General features: G+C 40.8%; 1 protein-coding gene across 1 annotated transcript in view; it reads left to right on the top strand.

Moving 5' to 3' along the window:
* The window catches only part of LOC137913712 (MAM domain-containing glycosylphosphatidylinositol anchor protein 2-like), a gene marked incomplete at its 3' end in the record, with an annotated part of 116564 nt that overhangs the window by 88398 nt on the left and 5997 nt on the right, over positions 1-22169 (top strand). Inside the window, exons 10-12 of the mRNA XM_068757343.1 lie at positions 6413-6685; positions 14998-15146; positions 19451-19628. Coding sequence (XP_068613444.1) covers positions 6413-6685; positions 14998-15146; positions 19451-19628 — 600 coding nt within the window. The remainder of the gene's footprint in view (positions 1-6412; positions 6686-14997; positions 15147-19450; positions 19629-22169) is intronic.

Genomic DNA, 22169 nt, shown 5'->3' on the forward strand with positions numbered 1-22169 from the left:
AAAACAATTTCACAAAAGTCTTACCATGTCAATAGTTATGACATAATAATAATTAACCTGTTACACAATAATAAACATATTAACAACTGTGATTGTGAAATGGGAAAACTTACCAAATGCTTTGCTGGAATGAAGAAGTATTGTTTTACCATACATTTTATATGGACACACTCAGAAAACCTGAACACAATACAGAAGACCCAATATTACCCTGACTGTGGTAAAAGTAAGATGGCAAGATTATAATGGCACAGTGCGGGCAAATAATGTATCTTATTAGCATATGAATTAAGGTATCACTATTTGTCAGACTGATTATACAATCTGTTTATGGCTGGTATTAATGTGGATTACAAGTGAACAGCTTCAACTTGCATGTCAACATGTATTCCACTTGGGATCAGAGCTTATTTACAATTTAATTATTCTTCTTGATAATAAAAGTATTTGGTCCTCGTGTTGTGGTTTTGGAAGTCGGAGACATCGTGTCCTCCAGACATCCAGATTATTCAATCCAAACTAAAGTTCAAAACTCAGCATCTGCTTAAAGAGCCGTGCTAGTGCCTACGACGTGGGGGACTTGCACATCTGTGAAGGCGCCACTAATGTTGTTTAGAAAAGATGCCGCGGGACGTCTCTACTTATTCTAGTGAGACAACGTCAGCCCACATCCTGCCTCTTAGAGCGAGGCTTCAGGCTGAGAAGCTGAGTAACAGTCTGTCCCGTCTGCGTTTCAGACCTGTCCTCCACTGGAAATGTGCAGTGCATTATGAACCCAATACAACGATAAAGACCTCGATATGCAGAACGACTGCACTTTCAAAACTTTGGCAGTTAGTGTGCTCTTTTCCTCAGCACTTACTGAATGAAAAGATGATGTAACACAATAGCAAACATGCACTTATCCAAACCAAAGTATGTGTCATGCAAATTTAGAATGAGAGTATAATTATAAAAATAAACAAGTATTTAACAATTTGGTTGAAAAGGATTTTAAAGATATTAGCATTTTGACATTGTATATAATGTCAGATGTTTGTTTTTTTTTGTACTACATGTCTTTATGCTAAATCTGGGATGAATGAGAAATACAGTAAGACACTGATAAGACGATGCTGCAGTACAAAAACGAAGTCAGTGGTAATACTCCCACAAAGTATCTGTCGCCACGTTGATCATACATGACCTGCAAACATGGCTGCAGTTCTTCTTTACCACAGTCAAACAATCTCCCCCAAAGTTAATATTAATATTTATTGAGTTTATTTTAAGGATGAGAGGTGAGAAAAGTTTTTAAAAATTGTTAAAAATGTAAGAGAAATTTAAAGAATAATAATCATGATAACTATACAAACACTCAGAGAGCGCAGACCTCCGGCAAGTAGCTCATTCCCCTTTTTTGAATTTTTTAATTAATAAATGGGGTTTTCAATGTTAAAATGTAATATTTTTTCCTGTATCTGACTAACAGATTATCTCAAAGGAGCGAAGGAAGGACCTCCTGACTAAAAGAAGATCGCCTCAGACATCTGCTGATTGTACATTGAATGCAAAACGCCCAAGGTTTTATATGCATTACATAGTTTTCATGGCCCACTGAAGTGATAATATAACTGGATATATTTGCCTTGAAATATGAATGATCTTCCTTTCAATGCAAGCATTCAAAGAATGCAATTATTTCTCATTATGCCATATTTTTCTGATAAAGGATTTTTGTTGCGCTACAGGTCTTGATGTCACATGGCACTTTCATCAGTTTGCCATCTTCAAAGCAGAACACATGATGGAAGAGCGTTATTATAGCCTTCATGTTGATAAATCGATCCTTATACCACACTCTCACTTCACAGCTGGTTGTGCTCCTTGTCAGAGTCTTGCTACTTATTAATAGTTGGCTTCCAAGCTCAACTTTAAAAGGCACACTGTTGACTCTGGTGCGTTTTCCCGTCGCTCTCCGCTTGAGAATTGACTTTAACACCGTCCGACCCTGCTTTTGTTGTTTTCTCCGTGTGACTGTCGGCATGCTCCCTCCCTTCTTTTCTCTCGGCCTGCCTCAAGATGTGTAAGCACAAGCCAATCCCTCTGAGATGCTTTCCTCGCCTGCCTTTCCAGCTCCCAGCATGAACTGCCCGCCTTTGGTGGTGAGCCATGTGCAAAGCCGCGTTTAGTAGCCTAACTTGATCATGGGACTGAGGTACAGTCCTCTGAAGCAAAGAGCTTTAGAGGCGTGAAGGAATGGCTCTGGCAAGTCAACAGCTTTGATATGTAAAAATCTGCATCTGCTGGCAGGCAGACGCAGCGCCAGGAGGAGGTAAAGGGAATGGAAGACGCCTGCCTTTGGAGTCATCGCTCTAATAGAATTGCAAACAGAAAATCCCTAGCTGTGACACCCTAATGTTCTTAGTCAAACTGGCTTGGCATGCTCCAGAGGCTTGAGAGAGGGAATGAAGAAATGGAGAAATAGGGAGAAGGAGGAGACGTGGAGTGGTTTCCTGTCCTAGATACCACTGTCTGTCAGAGGGAGCGTTTTCAAGCTGCACTTGAGCCCAGATGCACAAGGATCTTTTATCCGAGCTTCCCTTCTGTTCCCCTTCGCGCAGTCATTGACAGCTGCATGATGCAACTGTGCGATTGTCCCGCCCCCCGCCTGCCCTTGAGCGAGCTGCTCGCTATCTGACACGCATCAGCAAAACACACAGGGATAAAGAGCTACCGTCTGGGCAAAAGTAATGGGCAGAATTACACGATCATTGTTTTTAATTAATTTTCCTCTCTGCATCAAGAAGGTCTGCAATACTTGCCCCTGAGGCCCACTCTAATGCGAATCGTATTAAAGCGATTCACATTAGCCTGACACCAGCAAATTAATCTTTTGCATTACAGAAGGGCTCACACTCCACATTTGGGGATGAAATTTTAATAACCGTTTTTATGGAACAATACTGACTTGATCAGCCATATCAAATCCACACCAGAAAAGGTCAGCAGATATAGAGGTAGTAAACAGGGCACAACATTGTCAAGCTCAAACTATTAGCTGATCACCAGGCTGTTCCTCACACTGAAGATGCTCGATTGATTGTTATAAGTCATATATTTAAGTTAGTAAATGAACTCTAAGTTTTCATATCAGTATTGTAATCCAGATGTTGCTTCTGTTCCCTGTTTGACTGCAGTGGATATAGCAGGAGGAAAGAACGACACATTCATGCAGAGCAGTGTTTCCATTATTCAGCAGAGGGACTCATTATAAATCAGTTGAATTAGGGTGTGTGTGTGTGTATATGTATATATATATAATTATCGAGAGTTTTTACATTTAATGTCTTATTTCGAATATTTCCTCTTCTCCCATTATTTTTTTTTGTCTTTCTTCTAGTTTACCTATAATACAGTCAGTAGAATGAACTTTTCCACAGCATTCTTTTCATCGGTACAGCACAAGTCATCTTCCACGTTGACTTATTCCCCAAACTTTGTCAGGGCTCTGTGAATAAAACTCAACACCTCACTAGCAGTATTTGGATTAAGAGTCTTGCAGCCTTCCTTTTTCAGCAGAGGGATGAGTGTAACGTGACTTTGTTGTTCGGCTGATGGAAAGCCATGTGAAAATGTACATTCTGAATGTATCGTGCGTGCGGCTGGGAAAGGCAGCGGATAAATTGAGCCCATAACTTCTCTTCAGTGTATGATCTTTTTGCCCCCATTTCACTGTGACTGACTTTTACATTCAAATTCACCCAAATTGATCTTCACTGTCAACAAGTCCATTAGTTAGATTTAAGCAGGATTTTACACACAGGACTTTTTTTTTCTGGTAGCATTTTTACATTGTTGTGAGGGTAATTTAAAAATGAGTACCGAGGAAACAACTGAGCATTCAGCCATTAAATTTGACACAGAAAGGAATTCAACCTCACAAACACACTTTGTGTGCACATATACACAGACTGTACAACGCAATCTACTCGTGTAGTTGTGCACACTGGAGTTGCGTGTTTATTTTCTTGATGTGCTAACCCAAAGAACATGGAAGAAAAATGTAAACCATTACAGCTGAAGCTGAGGATTAGTGTAAGTCAGTCAAGCAGTATATAAACTGCAGGTGCGTGCATGCTCAGAAATTCACTTCAGCTTACCAGTCACGACACACACACACACACACACACACACACACACACACACACATACCAGTATGTATTTCCCCAGAGTACACCCATATCCATGTTCTGCCCGACTCCCTGTAGTTGGTGGTCCATGTGGACCATCTGGAAAAGGCCTCTGTGCTCGTGAATGTTGTTTTTCACCGTGTTATTGTCAAGATATCCAGTGGCGACTGATGATGGATTACATCTCAGCCAGTGCTCTGGGTTTTCCCTAAGCTTGTGACTTACAGCGACTCTGAGCCCTCGCTGCCCTCCCTGCTACGCTAACCATGGAGAGCACTCAGGGAATATCACCGGACCTTGTCATTCCTTTCTCTCCACGTTTGCCGGCCAGCTGTTTCTCAGAACATGCACGATGGGGGAGATATGAGGCGTGTTCTCAAGGATGTCTTGGTTATATAATATTCATTTTATTTGTGTATCAATGGAAATGCACTTATTACAATTTGGTATAGTGCCACTCAGGGAAGCAGTGGAGATTCATCCCCCCAAAAAAAAATTAAGTTTAATGTGATAAGTACAAATTGAGTCTCGTCTTGTAGGTCCAGATAGAAGAAGCGGTGGGTTTAGGTAAAAGCTTATGGATGGCTCATTTAAAGGAGGCAACTGATTGCGGTTTCCTTTGGAGGGCAGGAAAACACGATTTTGTCCACATTCATCGAAGGAGTCAAAATTTGCTTTCGGTCCAAAGATTTGTGTCTACTTTTTTTGTCATGAATTATCATAGTCCACATTTAAGACAATCTATTGAGCCACCATTAATCAGAATAGCTGTGTGAAATGTAGACATCCGCATGCCTGGTAATGATTAGCGTTGAAGGCAGCCACATGAAAAGTCCACCATGGCTTGTTATAGCCGGTACGTTGTTTGCATGCATGCAATGCTGGGGCCTGGAGGACATGTTCCACAGGCCAAGTTTAGTTCAACAGAAAAACCATATGGACAGTTGCTTTGTCTAAAATCAGCAAAGGCATCCTGAAAAACAGGAAGCAGTTTTCAGATTCTTTCGCATCTTTAAAAAAAATGACATTAATGGTGATATTAAATTATATGCACTAAAATATTAATTTAATTGCATATCAAGTTTGGAGGGTTCTGTAATTAAATAATATTACTGTGTGTGAATAATGTAGAAGATTATGGTGCAGATTACAGTTTCAATCAGGTAGCCAGTGATCTGTAACAGATTACATTTTAAAAAGTAACATCCCATCCCTGCCTACAGCTAGCCGCCTCTCCTTTAGGAAGCCATTAGGAATTATGTAAATTCAAGTCAATTAAGGGGCTTTGTGTCATAATGTCTTTTCTCCCCTGCATTCACTGTTGGTTTTTAAGCACTGCTGTTGACTTCTGTCAAGCATCTTAATGGGCATGTCAAGAGCAAAGATGTTCAAGATGGGGAAATCATTCCTAATTGCTTTAGTGCTTGCACGCAGAAGCACTTAGGCATGTTCTGTACTCACAAAACCTGCACGCATGGGTTTTTTTTTTTATGCAAGTTACTACAATGACATGTGAAATTGCATATCATGTGTTTTAGAGGCATGTACGGGCTGGTCTGGGGTTGCATTCAGCCCTTGACGTCGCTCTGACGTCTTGGCTAAATAATTCACCATCAGGTGGTGTCGGATGAGGTAAAGTCTGTCAGACACTCAAATGTGTTATTAATTTTCCTCCTTGAAACCTTGAGGTGTACACTTCCTTATCCGTTCATCAAGTCTCTGTGAAGCGTGACTGATTACGTTCAGAATGCTTGCTCCAGCTTTACTGCAGAATTGATGCTCCCGCATTCGACGCCGCTGCCGAACTTGCTTTTTCATTTATTACTGAGATGTATTGAGGGTTTAATGTTTACAGTGTATGTCAAACCCTGATGTCCTCCCATTCATGGTAATGTTGAACTGTATTTTAAAATGTTTCTCTTGCTTTCATATGAAATCAAATATGTATGTTATTGTTTTAGGCCTTGAGTGAGCTTCACAGCATCACTCAGCTCCATTTTCCCTTAGTTTTCACACTTTAATGTCCTTGTCCGCAGTTTTTAAGCAATGTATTTATTCATCTTTTTAGACACCTGAATAGTCTTATCATGTTTGGATGTCAATACACCTTCCTCCCACACATTCACCTTCACATTTCTACATTCAAACTTTTATTTCTTATTCCCTCTGAATCAGCATCCTTGGCACAGTCCCTATCAAATGTAGCTGAACTGATGTGGCTCTACCTGCGTCCCTCTCAGACCCGCCGACCGTGGAGCCGGGTTACATGGAGATGCGTCAGGGACTTGGGAGGCCGGTGGTGATGACCTGCAGAGTGCTGCGAGCCCATCCTTCCCGTGTGCTGCGATTCGAGTGGCTTCTCTCCAACCGACTGCTCCACGCCGGAGCTTTTGATGCTCAACGTGATGAAACGGAGTACACCATTCGCAACCTAAATCGAGACGGCTGGGGGGAGTACACCTGTAATGTCATCAATGAGGCCGGAGCAGGAAAATGCACCTTCCAGGTTACAGGTATGGAGGGCTTGCCATTAAATATTTTTATTCTTCGTAGCGTTATACTGTTATGATTTGGCACTTTACTAATTCGCATGTCCTTACAAAACATTGCTCCTCTAAAGTTTTGTTTTATTTTGTAGAGTGAAATGATGGAGACAATTGTTGTGTTTCGTCTTGCCTACATACCTTATCTAGGCTTGTTTTAACACAAATGTTATGGATCCAGTAGACGTGCATCGCACCATTCACATGCACACGTGGCCTATCCCACCCTCAACCAACCCATAATTACTCTTCTTCTCCAATGTCACCTATAACCCCACAAAAAAGTATATTAAGTAGTACTTCTTGGCCTTGAAAGAAATCGGAAGATGATATTATTAGTTTTTACTGCAGGGAAGGCGCAAGAGACACTAGCTGGATATGCTAACACGGGCAGCTTAGAGTAGATGCATCTTTTGTTCATTTACTTTTAGACTTTTCAATGCTTTACACTCATAATCGTTAGCCTAAGAGCATAATTGCCTAAGTTTTAGGCAATGCCTCTTGATGATGGGGAAATTATGCGAGGGGGCTAACGATATGGTCCTAATTTCCCTAAATTGGGAACGCGTTTGCTGCGATTGTGGAGGAGGCCACGCTGTTGGAGAAATGAGGTTTATTTGAAAATTCTGACTGGTAGTCTGTTAAGTTTTGGCTTGAAATTGTCTCTGCAAATGATAAATTTAATTTATCTTGACGCTACATTCATTGGCAGCCATTTTGCTGCCACACATCTGCATGCCTATACGACGACTTCTCCAGCATGCACTCCAGTTTTTAATTAGAATCTTCACCGAGACGTTTTTAGACAGCTGAAATTGCCTCTTCAAACATTTACAATCTTTGTCACACAGTTTTAGATGCATGGACGTTTCTGCTTACAGACAATTCATTTGAGAGACGAGTAAAACATTTTTTTAAATGTGTACGTCGTAAATCTGAATGGGTTTGCGTCAATCACGTTATCTCTTTATCTGTCTGATGTAGTAAGCGCTTGCATAATATCTGCTCACCACCTTGTTGAGTCGTTCTTTTTGAAGAGATACCTTGTTTTTCCGTCTTCTTGCTGGTTGTTGTGGCAAGATTGAATTAGTTTGGTGACCGCAGGAACTCTGGCCAAGGTTTCATCTCCCAGACCTTCCATTAGAGACCGGAGCTGCAGGGCCACCGGAGGGACATTTGTCACTGTGCTCCTCTCCCATTTAGGTTGCTCTCCTGTTTGATATCCCTCTTGATGTATTGCTATCTTCCAATCATACCTTTCTGCCCTTATTTTTCTCCTTTCTACTCCTTGCTCATTCTCTCAACATTTGATCGTATTCACATTCTTCATCTTTCTCACTTTAAGAGTCTCTATTGTCCCATAAGTGTTCCATGAATCAGTCCTCGCTGTGAAAACAGGTGGACCCGAGGCACAGAAGAGCATCCTCCCCTTCAGTCATTTGTTTTTCTCAACTGGCTAAGGTTTAATTTATATTGCACCCCCCTTTCGTCCTCCATCCCTCCTTTCCCCTTCCCTCACTCATCATTGCCCTATTCCTCCCACCCATTGCACTAGATCCCCACCATCTGGACTCGATGGCTGCCAACAGTATGGAGGCTCTTTTCGTAAACCCCTAAGTGCAAAAGCGTCGTGCAGAAAATCCAGTTTGGTTCCTCCCAGCATCTGTGAAATCTGGCATGTCCCCATGCCTTCATCTCCAGCTCTTGTTCTTCAAGATTTATTTTATTCTTATTGCGGAACCCAATAACCTCAACATGAGCTGCAGAACCGTTCAGTAGTGTGGCTGAAACAATTATTTGTGCATAACTGTGACCTGGAGTGGGCCAGGGGACCCACTACAAGATGAAGCTCATGATGTATTTGTTACTGCTCACATAGTAGGGAAGTAATTGGTGAAAGACTCCTGCTTTTCATTCACCTCCTTCTCCTGGGCCTCCTCCTGGGATGCGCTGTAATGAAGCCGGTTGTTTTGGTCTCAAAGTCACAGTGACACAATTACACCGATTCGGCCAGCATGCACGTAACCATGTCAACGGCCGATGATCAGGTCATTTCTGTGTCTTGTATAAAGGCTGTTGTCTCAAAAGGTGTGCTGTTCAGAGAGAGGGAGAGAGAGTGGGGGGAGCATACATGCCCATGTGCCAAGCCATCAGGACATCTGTGGAAACAGAGAGTTCGCGGTGAGGGCCAAGTTGGCCATTAAACTGTGCCTTGGGAGCGACCCCTCAGTGGGATGTAATGTGTACCACTGAGTTCTGGCTCTGGCTCTCCGTCATTGAAAAACTGCAGTTAAAAAAAAAATGCTGCAATCACGCTCCTTTGAATGGTAAGGAAAGTTAGAATAAAGAAAGAGTGGGCTGCATTCCTTCTTTCAATCCAGTGAAGGCAGTGGTGACGGCTGGGCAGCGAACAGGCAGACATTTAAGCACGTATTCCTGATGGGAATTAAAATCCTCCTCCCAATTCATTTTGCAACGCGATCGTTTAATCAGTATATCATTATGGAATATACTGAACTTTGTGTGTGAAAAGGCAATTTATCTCATGACAAGTATGATAAAATAACTCATTCTACAAAAGTGTCCGTAGTGCTGCCGCTCTCTCAATGCAAACTGCAGTTTCTGAACGTCACCAAGGAAGGGCAATAATTATTTCTCATTCCTCCCACAATCATGTCTTCCTTTTGGCAGTTTGTCATGAATTGGAAGAAGGAAATTCTAAGAGACAATGTTCAGATATTCATTGGCCTCTTTTGTGAATGAATTCAGATTCTACATAATTATGTTTTTGGGTAGTCTCAGCTTCCAGTTTTCATTCTTTCTAATGATGCAGCGACATATCTGCATATGTTGTGTTATACCAAAATGCATTCGTTTTACGTGAACTCTCTCTCTCCCTCTCTCTCACACACACACACACACACACGCACACACATACACACACATCTCATATCAGTCTCTCATCTCCGCGCAGTCCAGTTTGATGTATTATTATTTTATCCCTCATCTGTTTTAAGTGCTGCTTTTGCTGTCTTGATTTATTTTTGCTCTGACTTTTGAAGTGTCTTAAATAGGCCTCTCGGGCCTTGTGTGTGTGTGTGTGTGTAGGTGTGTGTGTTTTATAGTTGTCATTTTTCATACCTTCAAGTCAAAGACAAAAACTGATATTGATTCATGATATGGATTTTTACCCTCAAACATGCTCATCCTCTATCTGAGGGATTTATGAACCTTTTCGGCGTCGGTGTCTCGGACGGGATCTTTAGCGACTCAGCTGTCCGCGTTTACAGCCTGTGATCAGTTCATGTCGGCTGAACTCCAGCGCCACGGAAAATAGCGGATAGTGCAGAATGTCTTCCACAATTCGTAGAGACGCTGACATTGATGCATTCTGCAGGTAGCCATGACTGGCGTTGCATGGTCAGAGTAAACAGGCAGGATATGAGTAATGTTATCTGTGATCAGACTAAATGGTCTGTCAGGACCCAAGGACGGACACAATCCATTCTGCTGCCTTCATTCTGTATGTGTCTTTGTGTGTCCTGATCAGTTTAAATCAATATAGTTACTCAAGGTTAGCTTCTGGTTAGCCTCTCATTTGCACTTGCTAAAAAGGGCTTCAAGACGAACAGAATCCTTTGATCAACAATTAAAATCATTATTTTTTTCCCCCTCAGACGAATGTAGGGAGTAGGAAGACTCATTTCAAGTTTGAAAGCCACTGAGACATTTCATTTTCTGTCCCAACCAGGCAATTACCCCTGAGTCCCCTAATGTCTTCTCTCCACAGTCAGTTGGTTATTCATGCTGTGCTGTTGGGTTTGTCTTGGCCGACTGTGCATCCAAATGTCAGCAAAATTTATGCCACGAAGGCCGACATCAAACATCGGCCCAGCACCGTGTAGCAAGGCTCACCGTACATTGGGGACAAAGTGTTGTCCTGAAGGTGAAAATATGTTCATTAAGCCCTTGAAAAAGAATTGGAAATCTGCACACAAGGTAAACTTCTTGCCTGAAGGCGTTTTAAATAAACTGTTTTTGTTACTGCATCGATTCTCTCTTCTTGACAGGTTTTAAAAGTATCTTTTTTTTTAGAATTCTACATTTTCCGTTTGATGTCTTCCACCCAGGGTTGTCTGTTTTAAGTGGGCTCCGGCATCGTGCTTCTCCACATGTAAGGTATTATTAGGAGTGAGAGCCATTTCGCACCATTACTTCACGTTGTGTATTTTGAATACTACGAATGCACTCGCTAGCAAGTTTGGAACAATTATTCTGCTTTTAATGTAAATGCGCTCGACGAAATGTTTTTAAAAGACGTCTCTCAAAAAGTCTCTAAAAGAACCACATTTGGTGTAACAGATAAGCACAAAGCAGTTTGTTCAATAAAGGTTGTCTTTTTAAGACTTTTAAAGGTTCTGTGTGTGGATAAATATCCTTTCAGTCATGTTTTCCTAAAGCAGAGCTAAAAAGATGCGAGTCACTTTAATTATCCCTCCCTGCCTTCTCCCCACTGCAAAATGCAACCTCTTCATTTTTGCACCAGCCTCCATGTCGTATCAGTTGCATGAACAAAAGTGACAGTATCTGCCAGGCTTGCTTATGTAACGCATGCAGTACAGTATGAAGTAAACACAGCTGGCTCGATGCGAGCAACACCGCCAAGTGCAGTTCAGCCGCAATTTTTTTTCTGCATTTGCAAGAACAATTCTGAAGCCATCAACGCGTATGAAAAGTATCCCTTCGCTTCAAAATAAAATCATTCAAAATCAATGACGTTATTGAGTCATTAACAGTACCGGTAGTTCTTTTTTCTTCTCTCTCTCTGCATGACTTCATACGGCTGATGAATTACCCTTCTTTTTCCTCAGATTACAATATTGAATTTTAAATAGCTCCATCTATGAAAAGGGCAAATGATCCGCCCAAAACATCATTAGCCAGATTTGTTTTCAAAAATGTAAAATGAAATGCCCTCAAGTATTGATCTTCACTGATTTTCATGGCCGATTATGAGAATTGATCAAACCAGTCAGGTGCAGGAAGAAAACCTCTAATTAAGTTTTTTTTAAGTATATCTATTAATCTGCATTTTTACATCTGAAATGTACAATGTAATTAAAGAAATTATTATATTTGCTCATGTTTGTGGATTATGTTTCTGTTCAGCAGCGTTTGCCTCATATAGGTTTCCTTGGTTCATCTCAAAACGATGGCTACTTTTAGCATCTCGCATCACTTACAGCTAATGCTCCAAGATTATGCAATTGAGCAAGGACTCAGATTCCCTTACTGTTTCTCTTCTCCAGATTTCACATAAATTGTCCTTTAAGGATAAAACTTTCTATATTCTAGATTTTTCTTATTGTCTACAAAAGTACACAACCAAAAATGTATTTTTCAGCTCCAGCCTCCGTTGTTCCTGGTCTGCACAGCAGACATTTTGAATTGTCACAATGACAAGTTGGTTGCATTGAGTGTCCCAGTGACAGCAGGTCTGCACAAAATATAGCAGCAATGCAACAATCATTAATAGTTTCTTGCTACAGGAAAATGTCTGCCCTGCAGCCGCATATTGATGACACTGATCATTGTGCTCAATAATAAGTGAACACTGGTGAGATTTTATGCTCTGCTGCTCTCGGTTTCCGCAAATAGAAATGGCGTGTTGTTTTGCTTTTTGTCAGCAGCAAGAATTTGCATCACAATAGTTGAATTTGATGCAAATAGTGAATTTGAATGCTGAAATGACTTGCCTCTTTCCGTTCTTGCAACAATTCCATTTAAATTCACCGATTTCTGGTGATAAAGGTGTATCTAACAAAGACCACAGATTCAGCTCAAGACGCTGTTGCTGTGTTTCTGTAAGAAGGTTAAAAACGGAAACAAATATTCACATTTGAATTTACAATCTTCATGAAATCCATATTTTATTTCCTCCCACGTGTGCCATGCGTGGAATGAAGTCAAAAGCAATCGAAACCAACAAACGGCATTATAATTCATCAATAACGCATAAATAACTTGACATATCCATCCAAACAGACTGACATAAATCTCATATTACTTGTTGCAACTCTGACGCCGCAAACCCCAGAGCTGCTAACATAGCCGCTCGGCTATTTTTTCATGGTCATTAATATTCATATGCCCTGGGTATTTTCATCCTTCAGTAAACAACAACAAATAGCAGCAGAATAGACAGTGAAGTATTGTTTTTACCTGGGAGGTCATCCTTTAAGTTTGCTTCTAGCTCTCGATTAAAATACAATGTTCTGCCACCGCTTTCGGCAGCTGTCAGAAATCTAGTGCGAGTGGAAAGCTGAGAAAAATAAATCCTCTCAGAAAGTTAAGGTTCCAGAACAACTTGTTTCAAAGGAGAGTCTATGACAGAAAAGGAATTTAGCACTCGAGTTGGATTTGCCATTGCATGGAAGAGACAAAGATGTAGTTTCATTCCTGTGACATACTCTGATCTGGCACATGCTTTGATTCGGTGTCATGTAATACTGTTTGTCAGGTAACATAAAAATGAGACTTCAATGAACTTGGTGCAGAAAAAGGGGAAAACAATGAGGATAAAAATAGAACAAAAAGTAATGGGAGAAAAAAAAGACACTTCATTGGTATGCAAATTCTGAAGTTTTTTCACCAATGTGAGAATGAAATATTTAATCTCGTGTAGAAGAATCCCTGCAACCACTACAGCAGGGCAGATATTGCACACAAGGCCTGCAGATATAATTCAAATTGTAATAAATAATGATGATTAAAAAAACAACAACTATGTACTGCCATTTCAGCCAAAAGAGGCAAGTGGATGAGAATAATTATTTATTATATCAGATATTTGATGTTTAATCTGTCATAAAGTAATATGAAGTAATTGAAGAGACTCTGGTAGCAGAATGATCAATACCACATGGAGTCCAGACAGTGGTGGTGGTTGCTGATAAATCTGCTGAGACTGACAAAAATATGTACCGGTAATAAAGAAGTTGGTGAATCTCCCAAAATCATGTGGTAATTAGGAGTTTCAGGGAAAGTATTATGGAAATAAATAGAGAAACAGAAAGAATCATAGCATCAAGCTGGTAGTAAGAAGGATGAGATTGAGATGTCACTTGACTGCCTGAGAGTGACAGCAGAAAATTCAATCTAAGCATGCATGATGAGGTGTGAATAAGGCAGGATGATATGATGATACAGTAAAATGTGCACTAGTTGTGCAGAATATATTTTTTCTAATTGAGATATTGACTTAAGATTTCAAGTTGTTTATCAGTTACATCGCTGACTATGATTCAAATACAGTGAAACCTCAGTTGTCGAACATCATTTGTTCCGTAATTTCTGTTCCAAAACCAATTTGTTCCAAAACTGAAACTATATATCCCATAAGAAATAATGGAAACTAGATTAATCCGAAAATCTGTTCAACTTCCAAGGCAATTTAAACTCCATTTTCTTTTTGTTCGAATACCAACCGAGAGTCCACTATACGTCATGATCTGCATTATCTTCCGTATGATTCACTGCACAGCCATGTCATCGTCTCCGTTATACAGAAACACTTGTGAGGGAGTGCTGTGGATGTTTGAGTCTTCACAGTTGCAGTCTTTATTTCTTCTTCTCCATTTAAAGATTATTGCAGTCAGTTGAGGATGTCAATTTAGAGACGCTTGCCTGAACGTTTTTACATTAATCCTGTTCTAAAGTGATGTTAATGGAAGTGAAATCGTCACTGATTAGAGAGGTTTCTATAGTAACAGACAGTCAGGTCTATTTCAGGTACAGTTTCTCCTGTTGAAGCAGTCCTGGAATGTGCGTCATCCATTCACAATGCGTGGCAATAATCTTAATATGTTTCTTTGAATCAATACATACCGTATATTATTTAAGTATTTAATTATGTACGGGATGAATATACGAGTATATAGTGGGGTAACAAAGAATAGTTCCAGGAAAGAAAATCATGGTAATCTGAACATCTGAAATATTCTATCACCATGTGTTTAGAATAAAGGCTGATCCATAAGCGTTCATTCAGCCCTCATTAGCTGACAATGAATGAATAATCTGGACACACACCTGCAGTGCTCTGTCACTGCCGAAATCTACCAATGTGGGGGGAGTCAAAATAAATCCGGTGATGAAATCAACATTAACTTGTTAGAAGAAAAAAACTTAATCAAGGGCTTCTGTTTCAGATGTGGAACACTGTTAAATCCCACTATATTGTCTTGTATTTTAGAAGTGTTAATAACATGCTTTCTCTCCAGGTAAAGCCTACCCTCCGGAGTTCTACTACGATACCTACAGCCCCCTGTGGCAGAACAGACCCAGAGTCTACGGCTTCAAGCTCCAGTGGACCCAGATGAATCCCAACGCTGTGGACCGGATTGTGGCCTACAGACTGGGCATCAGACAGGTGGGGGATGTTTGGCCAGGCTTATATATCGAGTCTCTTGTCTTTCGTTCCGTGTTTCATGAACACTGAGGTTCATTTGTGCTGCAGAGAAAAGTGTGGGAGCTTCTTCACAGCACGAAAATATGGTTGAAAAGTCTGAAATTCTGACTCTAGGCATGATAATACTTGAGTCATTGGTAGTGGCCATCTAATTCTTCAACTTTACACTTTCTTAGATGCTTTAGAGCAAATTTTGTGGCATGGTGCAATAGAGGCCTTTCTTACTGCAAATTGAAGCATATGATGGAAGAAGTTGGCACAGCTTGTGCTTGCTTGTTGTATCCCGTTTGGCAGTACCAAATCTCACGCTTTTGATTCAATGTCTGTCTGTCGTATTCGGCTGCTTTTTGATGATGCGAGTGAGCCTCTGCGGGCCGGGCAGGATAAGTAAGAACTTGTCAGGGGCCGTCGTTTCAATGGGTTCTGTAGTTTCAAAAATCGCTTCTGTTTTCTGTCTCCATCGGAAGCTCGGTGGAAGGAAACCCCGGAGAGACGACTAGAAAGCATATCTTCTCTTTTCCCTGCTTCACAAGTAAACTCCACAGATGACAGCCTTGCCGCATTGATGGATGGCATGGCTACATTTTCTTTCTTTAGCAATCAATGCACGCCCTCCTATTTTTCCTCTCTCACTCATCTTCCTCTTGCTCTTCCGCTAGGTCTTTGCAGGAACAGGTGTTGTGCCACCTTTGGTTTGGCATAATGAATTGGTTCGGATTGTCAAGGAAGCATTGCCTTGGAACTGCAAGCATTAGGCCACCATTTGGGGAAACTAACAACATACATTAAAAGCATCTAAGGCTGTAATGCTATATCCATCTCAGTTCTGCTCAGAATTAGCAAACATAGCCTGACAGTTGTCTTTGCAATGAATAATGCAATTCTATGTTTGTTTCACGATACACCCTCAAGGAATTGAAGCTTGAAAGCACATTCGAAACCGGTTATGTTTGTGTTGCACAATCATATTTCTTTTTCTGTCAGCCATCTTAGTTGTTCTGTTTGGAAATAAATGATGTTGTTGTTCTCACTGAGCCCATGTTTGTGCTTGCCAGGCGCCTGACTGTAAACATTTCGAGAATGATATGTTTGCATTTGCCTATTTCCAGATAATCGGCTAATTACCAACAGATTATTACATGTGCATCTGTGCTAGGACCCGGTGCAATTCAGGGATCAAATTAGCATTTCAACCTTTTGTTTGTTTGCTTATTAAAGAGAACAGTCTATTTTAGACGACAATCATTGTTTGGGCAAATTCATTTTCTTCCAAGTTTCTGTCTTGATAATCACAACAAGGTGTGTTTTGCCACCATTATTTCCTTCCTGCAAGGCATAACAGCACAGCCTCCTCTTTCTTTGATGGAAGAGATGATTTGCTGCAGTGAAAATTTTAAAATGTTTTTTTACTGGATTTATGACGTACGCTCTGTGGTCGTGGAGCTTTGAATTCAGACTGATAAGTAAAAATAAGTTGTTGTTTTTTTGATGAAGAGTTGAAACATAAAAGCAAATTGCATTGAGCAACTAGAAAAGCACTCAAGGAGCGCAGACCACCACCGAGCAGCTCATTCCCCTCATAATTAATCACATGTTGATCTGAATCCAGAAACAACTTTTAATTACCGCCAAACAGATTATCAGGATCCATCATGTTCTAGTTTTTTTGTTTGTTTGTTCCTGCAATAACTTAAATCCTGCAGTTTTTTTTAAAGTTGCCATAACAAATATGAACTGCAGCCACAAACAAATGAAATGAAATCAATATGTAACTCAGCGTCTTTGGGGGGGGGGGGGAAACATGTGGAGAATAAGAGGTAATGGGATGTAAACAAAAACCTTAATTAAGCCCAGATGTGTTGATTCAGTCAACATTAATGGAATCAAAACAGAAGTGCAAAAATCCATAACCCAATAAGTATGACTATGATTGAAAGCGTCTGAAAAGTGAAATGATTTTCTCAGTCATCTCAAGCTTGATTTGTTTTAAGCATTTGAGCACATATGATGTGGAAAAATAAGACTATTTGCTTTCCCTTGCCATTTTGAGCTTGAGGCAGGTTTTGCCCGCGCTATCATTTCTAGCTCGCTTCCATCCAGCTCTGGGAACACACAATATATAAGAAGAGGAACTCTTACCTGCAAACCAATGACTATAATGTGGGATCATCCGGATGCTCAGTAATTACTTAATTGATATTGCTCAAATATATTTGACGGGAATCGACAAATGCACACACGAACTGCTTCACTGAAATCACACTTTCATTTCCTCCTAGCACAGAATCTCTTTTCCTTTGACTGCGAAGGGCACGTAAAGTCACTAATTATGATGCAGAAGCTGCAACATGTTTTTGTGCAGCTTTGCCTCTTTCACTGATTCTCAAGGATAAAATGTACCGTTACCTCTTATCTCTTTGCCCCCAGCTACTGCGGCAACAAGCTCTCCATTTGTTTCTTTGGGGTTTTATTGTGTTACAAGACAAGAAAAGCACAGGCTAATTCTTTGTTTGATACCTGAGATATACTGACCTGAAAACAGATTTGCTTGCATATCCTGCATTGTGCAAAGACAAGGTGGGGAAGGGATGGCAAAATGCCATAGAGCACAATCATGTACAGCACAGCAATGTTGTTCTGGAGGCCCTCCTTGTAAAAGCATGTTTGTGACCACAATAATGAAGACTGACTCTTGCCTTTAATAGGAAAAATGAGATGGGGATTATTTTCTTTTTCCCACCACTTGCAAAATGATCTGTGTTGCTTGTTAATAGCAGAGAATTAGAGCTCCTTTGAAAGTAAATGCAGCTAATGAGCAGATAGCTGTCAACAGTGAACAGAGAATTTTTTATTTTTTTGGTTGTGTAGCATTTACTGTTGGGAGATCTTACAAATGCCTAAACAAGGTTAACTGGCAGATAATGCTGAATATTCTGCACTGATGGTGAAGGGAATGCATATTTACTCTGGCGACGTTCCCAATATGTTCCCAGGAGAAGAACATGAATTAATTCACACACACCTACAAAGCTACCAGGGATGCTATGGAAATGTAAGGAATCAACAGATTTTAATGTCATGATCGATTGTTTTATTGCAGCAGTATGGTCCTTGATGTTATGAGTTCTAGTTACAAGGGGATATCCTGCACCGTACTGTAGGTTTCTTGCCAGCTGGTATTTAAATATAAATTATTCACTCTCATGCTCTTATTTTTTTGGTCTCCTGGGCAGATCTTCTGGATCTGTAGTAGCTAAAAATTCCACTGTGTTTCACGGTTAGTCATTCAGCTACAGCGTCTCTCTGTTTGCTTTTTGGTTGGGCTGACACTGCACAGCTTTCGTCTGAGCCAGGAACAAAGGCAGTTCAGTTTTGGCCTATAAAAACAGGGCCAAAGGTTGCTATACATCTTCGCAGAGCCGAGCAAAACTGCAGATTTGAATTATTATTCTCTGTTTTTGTTGTTCATTTTGAACGACATTGCATAAAGACTTTTCAGCTTGCAGCCTTAGGGCGTGTCTTTTGTTGTTTTATTAGTTTCATTGATTTGAACAGTGGCCTTTGCCCGTCTCCTTAGTTCATTTGATTCATGGCCGTCCCCTTTTCCCCCCCCACGAGCCGCAAGAAGTTATGTGACATGAAAGAAATGCTGGTTAAAGCTGGTATACTTAAATTCAAACTGACTCATAACACAAGGAACAGTTGAGATTATTATTATTGCTTTAGTCTGGTGAAAATGACTCCTCCCCAGACTTTACACTATAATCTTTGAGATACTCTGTGACTGTTGTCACATAAGAAAACCAGGAGGGTGCCCAGAAACCACATCCGAGCTAGAGATATTACAGCAGGGGTGGGCAAACTTTTTGACTTGTGGGCCACAATGGGTTCTAAAATTTGACAGAGGGGCCAGGCCAGGCTGGAGTGTTTGTGTGAACTAATATAAATTACATGTAAAAGCCATTATATGAAAGGATATGGCCTTTTACAGGGTGCATTACAGGGGAAAAGGTAAAATGAATGAGGTTTATAATAAAATTTTATTTAATTATATTATTTGGACAAGTTCGGCGGGCCGTATTATAAAGCCTAACGGGCCGTATATGGCCCCCCGGGCCGTAGTTTGCCCATGTCTGTATTACAGGTTTACTTGTCAGCTATCAGACATTTTCGAGTCTCAACTTTCTGAAACCCATGGGTAGAATATGAGTTATAGACTGTGGTGGATGTTAATCTCAACGTTTGTGGATCCTCCTCTCTTCCAGATGGGGTTGCAGCGCTGGTGGGAGCAGGAGATCCCCGTGGACGCTACAATCAACAAAGGAGAGCTCATGATGCACAACTTGACCGAGCTCATAAAGCCAGAGTCATACGAGGTGCGCCTCACACCCATCACGCGTTTCGGCGAGGGCGACTCCACAATCCGAATCGTCACTTACAGCGGTGAGTGGCGCTGATGTCACCTTTCAGCTCATTCGGATGCATTTTAAAGTGAACTGCTGCATTAAGACACATGTTCGTCAAGGCTAGACGGTAATTAAAAGTTAGTTCTGGTATCGGCAATCATACTGATCAACCACGATGAAGATGTATTAGTTATGACATGCATGAGGACGAGCCGGTGAATTGCATCCCAACATGTTCAGTCATTAAAAGACGGCTTGAAATCGGCGTGCCAGTTTGAATGAAGGCTGGTCAAATGATGAATCATCTCCTCCTTGTGACCTTCATTACTGGAGTCAGGTCCAGAGTGGGACAGAAACGATTTCCCGTTTCTGTGAATCATCATCATCATGACATCACATATCTGATGAGTCAAACATGTAGTCTGGGTCACATGCAGAACCCCCCCCACACCTCGGTGAATTTTTGTGTGTGATTTCGTCTGTTATTGCCAGAGGATGTGAATTGTCTCCTGGGATATTACAAATAGCTTTAATAAATAGTGCATTCCATTATTTTTGAAAGGTCCACGGCATCGCAGACCCCATATGGCCTGTGTTTCAATGCAAAAAGGATTTGGCAATATTTTAGGATTTGCATTAGGACTATAAGAACAGAATAGCGGCCTCAGTGACCACATGAAGATTAGGACTGTATGATGCACCATTTAGACAATATCAAAACGCATTCTGTTTTCTGCAGACTGAAATAGCCTCTGTGATTGCAAATGTGACATACTCAAAAGCCATATTAGAACCCACAGAGGGCCCGGCGCCGGCGAACACATGCACAGCTACTGGAGGTATTCATTTTCAGAAACAACCCCCCAACTGTTTTCTGCCTATTGCTGATTGCTGAGGTCTCTCTGAGTGGTGCTGCTGCAGTTGTGAATTATTCAGTTTCACTGCAGCTCAACATGAATTGTGAGAAGTGGAAAGAACGGAAGGAGAGAGAGAGAGATGGAGCAACTTTCCCTCCTGCTAGTTGCATGACAGTACGAGTGGTCTCCTCTACTCAACCTTGAATTCTGCTGAATCTGTTCAAATTGCATCCAGTCAAACTGAAGTGAAGAGAATTGAGTCTAATTAAGAAAAAGAGAGGCACAGAAGGAGAAGCGGAAGTAGCGGGGCTGGGGCTGGGGCTGAGGAGGGAAAAAAATGAAGATGCAGAAGAATGAACTGAAGCAAAATAAAGCAACAGAGAGCCAATGCTGATGTAGCTGCCCAACAAGAGACTGGACTAATTATCACTCTAGGGCAGCTCTGTTCTCCCACGCACAGCGTAGAACCACAGCAGCAGCAGCCTAATGTGGGTCTGAGCAGGATCCTGTAAGATGCCCCGACATGAGAGATGCAGTCCATGATTATCTCCATTATCCCTCACTTTCTGTTCCAGAATGACCTTCTTGAGTTTATGTGTAACTAAAGTCAACATTAAATACTTGCATAATGAATAACTTTTACATCTAGATCATATTTCTCTGGTTATATTGAAAGTAATGCCCTGTTTTTCAAGAAAAACATTGTTTTTGTGTATTTGGAACTGAGGTAGAGACACTTGTTAAGGAACGGCTCAACATTTCTGGAAATACTCTTATTCCGTTAGCTGCAAACATCAGAGACAATTTCAAATACTGGAAGTCTGTTAAATGTAAGGCTACAGATGCCAGTTATTCCACCTTAGCACAAGGTATAAAGCAATTAACTGAGTAACTTTTTTGAGTTTCAGTTGGAACTATTATTCTATTAAGTGAGCTGAAGACATGCAAAGTGTTTTTTTAATATTATTATTATTATTATCTCCCTCATCCTCATCGGTGGTGGTGTGATGGCCGTGTTGTTGTTGCTGTACTTACAATAATGCAAAGCTTACCCTTTTGGCAATGGGGTTTTTTTAATTCTCCTTGCAGTGAATTCGATAAATTTGGCCCTGTTCTGCAGAATCTATGATCAGAACCGTAATCTGAGAAGTGAGCTACTGAAATAACAAGCTGTATAAAGCTGTGACTGGCCAATTAGAGCAGAGAATTTAACAAAGTATTGCCTTGTGCTACGCTAACCACCAACTGACAGGTAACAATCGTCTAATCCAACTCTCCTTAAGAGATAAAAACACAATATTGAGCTGGGACTCCCAGGGCCCTTGGCAACACAGATACACTCCCCCTGGCTCTAGCTTCATATTCAGTGGATACGCATGGCAATAGTATTGATCTTCTCATCTTCTGCTAACAGTGCATGCGCTTTGTTGTTTTCTCCCACGTTTTATTTCTTAATCAATTACCATTTAAAGTACAGTGTAGCTGGAAGTCCATTAAGGAATCACATATATGGAGAGATCACAGAACGCTGTTGGACATCAGTTTGTCCAGTGGTCCGTATCTGTCACTGCAGAATCAGTGCAGAATAGGTAGACTGATAGAAGGACACACTACTTGTGTAGTTGCTCATGTTATTTTTGTCAGGATGACATGAGAGGAAGACTGGCAAATTGCATTAACCCACACTGTTATAATTCCAACTGCTAGTTGGAGCTTTGAAA

The sequence above is a fragment of the Brachionichthys hirsutus genome, unplaced genomic scaffold (genome assembly GCF_040956055.1).
Source record: "Brachionichthys hirsutus isolate HB-005 unplaced genomic scaffold, CSIRO-AGI_Bhir_v1 contig_330, whole genome shotgun sequence".
NCBI classification, from domain to species: domain Eukaryota; kingdom Metazoa; phylum Chordata; class Actinopteri; order Lophiiformes; family Brachionichthyidae; genus Brachionichthys; species Brachionichthys hirsutus.